Source organism: Magnolia sinica, chromosome 1, assembly GCF_029962835.1.
Source record: "Magnolia sinica isolate HGM2019 chromosome 1, MsV1, whole genome shotgun sequence".
Taxonomy (NCBI): Eukaryota; Viridiplantae; Streptophyta; class Magnoliopsida; order Magnoliales; family Magnoliaceae; genus Magnolia; species Magnolia sinica.
Genome location: NC_080573.1, coordinates 137968417 through 137972153, shown reverse-complemented (window position 1 = coordinate 137972153; position 3737 = coordinate 137968417). Strand labels below are relative to the sequence as shown.

The 3737-nt window shown below is 42.9% G+C and overlaps 1 protein-coding gene across 1 annotated transcript; it reads right to left on the bottom strand.

The window, feature by feature from the left end:
• Window positions 1–2633: 2633 nt before the first annotated feature.
• Window positions 2634–3295, bottom strand: LOC131220422 (histone H3.2). The gene has a single exon (XM_058215340.1). It carries the CDS (start codon window positions 3197–3199, stop codon window positions 2789–2791), a length of 411 nt encoding a protein of 136 aa, XP_058071323.1. The 5' UTR covers window positions 3200–3295; the 3' UTR covers window positions 2634–2788.
• Between the last annotated feature and the right edge of the window lie 442 nt (window positions 3296–3737).

Below are 3737 nucleotides of genomic sequence, written 5' to 3'. Positions count from 1 at the left end.
TTTTAGTCATTGGATCCCTTTGCAAGTGGCCCAACGCTCAGAGCAACCCATAAACCATTGATTTTGGGCCCACCGAGATCTTTGGATACACCTCATCTTCGGTCTCAACGCCTTAAATCATGAGAAGAACCAGATGGACGGAGCGGATTTATTACATGCATCAAGGTGGGACCCATTTTTGTGAGAGAGAGTACACACTGGATGTGCACTTGCGCCTAATACGCAGTGTTGACTGCGTTTGACCCGCACCCACTCGACTTCATAAACAGAGAAGGAAACAAGCTCTGTTTTTCCTTCACGCGCAGCCGACGCAGGAGGCCATCTTACGGATCGTTGTGGGCCACCATCGTTCAATCCAGACTGTAAGCTTGACTGTCTGATCGTTGACGGACTTCCAGATGACAGCGTCGACTAGTTTATTACTGTCCAAACGGTAGACAAATGGTGATAAGTTAGATCTTGCGGTCCACACCGAAATCGAGCCAATCTGGTCACTCCTGGACGGTTTCTCATTGTACATCCAATGGACGGAGTGGATCTCCTCACTGACGCTGACCATGGGCCCCACCAGTAGCTCAGCGCAGGTCCTGCGCAGGCAGAGAGTCCAAGCAGCGCCCGGACGCTGCCGCTCATCGTGGCCCCTTTTGTGATTTCAATCACCATCGGATTGATGATCCAGACCATCCACATGCTTCAACAGAGACATGCAGCCAGATGCAGGGTTAAATCCGCAACGGGACCGGCTTTTGGGCGGGAGCAAGTTTTTGCGAAACGCTTCGCAGGTGGTTCTCAAACGTGATATGCACGTTGTTGTGCGTATTATCCACCGCCGTTACACACAGGTTGGCCCTGTCTATAAAAGCAAAAGAAGATGGAGAAGGAAAGGGGGAAGAAACGTGAGAAGCCGTGGGGAGAGTGTAGCCGTGAACAGAGGAAAGCTTGACGTGGAGGAAGGTCTTGGCTTTGAAGAAAGAGGAGAAAACGTGAAAGGGCTGCTGGGATTGAAAGGGCTGCCGGTTGGAACGTGGGACTGGAGGTGGCTTGGGCTGCTAGAATGTGAGTGGGAGAAAAAAAACTAAGTGTTTTCTTCTTTCCTTTTCTTTGTGTTCCATTTTTCTTTTCCCTTGTATTAGTTTCAGGCCATTCATGTGTGGCTAAACCTCTTAGCTAGGGCTACGAGGTGAAACTTTATTTAATTATTTAATTGTGAATTAACTTGATTGTGGTTTGATTATTCAAGGAATATTTTTCTTAGTCTTTAATGGTCTGTTGTTGAAATTACAATGGGTTTGATGACTTTGAATATTTCTTTCCCTTTTTATGAAGTTAGGAAGCCTGTTGTTCATCATTGTTCCATGGGCATGGTAGGATGACATTACCCCTGATCTTCATACATTGTTAATGGCACTAAACTCCTTTAATGTCATCGATCACAACACCAAAACAATCTAGCAATAAAACATGAATTTTCTAAATTTTTCTAATAGCACTTTCAATAGGACTTCGAAAGCATCGATGACCCATCAATGGCATAACTCCTTCAATGGCATCGAATAGGATACCACAAAATATCAAGCAACCAACTTAAGATTTTCAAATTTTCTCAATGGTATTGAGCACCTATTCAATGGCATGGAACTATGCTCAATGGCAACAAGCATTCTATCAATGGCATCAACAGACATTCTTGTTCACAAATTTAAGACATCATCAACACCTACCCCATATAAGGGTTTGTGTTCACAAATGCAAGTTTTTATGTTTAGGTATTGATGAGGCATTTTATTAGAAGATCACATCAAGTATTTAGTCTAAGAGACACATCAAGCTTTCATCTAATTGAAAAATTGATCTTCCTCACCCATTATCTTTTCTATGCATCACAATTTGTAAAAGATTTAATTAAATACTTTAATGTATTCATTAAAGTCCAACCATTCCACCATTTTTAGATTATATAATTATGTTTCCAAATATAAACAATTCAACAACAATTTAAACATATACAATCTATCTAATTTCTTCCAAAATTCTACAACCATCTTTTAATCCATGGTATTATTAAAGACATCATCCACCAAACAAAAGAATTTATAAATACTTTGAAGTCTTATTTTAGACAAATACCTAACACTCTTTGAAATTAAATTTTCTAAAATGAATCTTTAACAAATATCTAACACAATCGAGTCCATGCTTCTCTACCAATTCCCATTCTACATATGCTCAACATCTCCTCTAGCATGTAGAATGTATTGAATTTTAATGGCTTTATTAAAAGCTCAATAATTTGATCATTGTACTTTGAATACTAAAGCTCGATGTCACCATCACGAGTTCCTCAATGAAAGGGGAATGGATATCAGCATGCTTGCTTCAATTATCTTGAAGAATGGTGCATTAGGTTCGGGCAGGGTCTCAGGCCAGATTTTTCATTTGCTGGGTCCAAGCACAGCCCATTGACAGCCAAACCTTTGGGTTGTAATTCGTCAGAAACTGGCCCGAACCCATTAGAGCGCAGTCCGTATTTTTCATTTCACCAGACCCATTTAAACCATCAGCATAGCTCACCCTTTATACTTTTCACTCGGAGGAGAAATTGTGTGCGCGCGTGTGAGAGAGAGAGAAGAGGCTAACAACTTAATAATCCATTTCACTGTAAATTTCATAAGTTTACGAAAGAAAAACACATCCAAGATTGCTACAAGATGTAACAAATCAAGAGGATAAAAACTAAGAAAAACCTAAAAACTTCAGTGGCATTGGACAGATCAGGACCGTTAATCATTTAAGCCCTCTCACCACGGATCCTACGGGCAAGCTGGATGTCCTTGGGCATGATGGTGACCCTCTTGGCATGGATGGCGCAGAGATTGGTATCCTCGAAAAGGCCCACCAGGTAAGCCTCAGAGGCCTCTTGGAGTGCAGCAACAGCACTGCTCTGGAACCTCAGATCTGTTTTGAAGTCCTGAGCTATCTCACGGACGAGCCTCTGGAAAGGCAGCTTCCTTATCAGAAGCTCCGTGCTCTTCTGGTACTTTCGGATCTCTCTCAGGGCCACCGTTCCTGGCCTGAATCGGTGCGGCTTCTTCACGCCTCCCGTCGCTGGGGCGGATTTCCTCGCAGCCTTGGTCGCGAGCTGCTTGCGTGGAGCCTTTCCTCCCGTCGATTTCCTGGCCGTCTGCTTCGTGCGAGCCATTGGTCCGTGATATCAGCAAGGAAAGGGTAGAATGGGAATTGGTAGAGATGAATGGAATGTAGGAGAGTTTAGGTTGTTTGAATAAGATGCGGAGAAAGAGGGATTTGGGGGTTGTATTTGTAGGGAGCGAGGGAGACAGGCGGGAGAATGAAATTTCTATGCTTTTTGAATTTTCTTTCGGGAATAGATATTGACCGTTCGATTCAAGAGACTACCGACGGTTCAGATTAACTAGAGAGGTTCGACACGGATCGCTATCCGAGCTTTCGAGACTCTTTGCTTTTTGTTGGAAGTGAATTTCCCGCACCAGCTCGGAGGAAGCACGTGTAAGTTGTAACAAAAAGCTCCGTAGGGTCTAACATGATATGTGTGTGAAATCCAGTCCGTCCATCCTACGCGCCAACTGATGTTAGATTGTGAGAGAAAAATAATCAAGTGGATTAAAATTCAAGTAGGGATGTGGACTCCCATCATTGAAACCGTTTTGAGGCCGACCGTGATTTTTTATATACCATTCCACAAGTTCATAAGTTGGTTC

Excerpts from the sequence above, each read along its gene's own strand:
- LOC131220422 (XM_058215340.1), bottom strand. The coding sequence starts at position 3,199 with ATGGCTCGCACGAAGCAGACGGCCAGGAAATCGACGGGAGGAAAGGCT.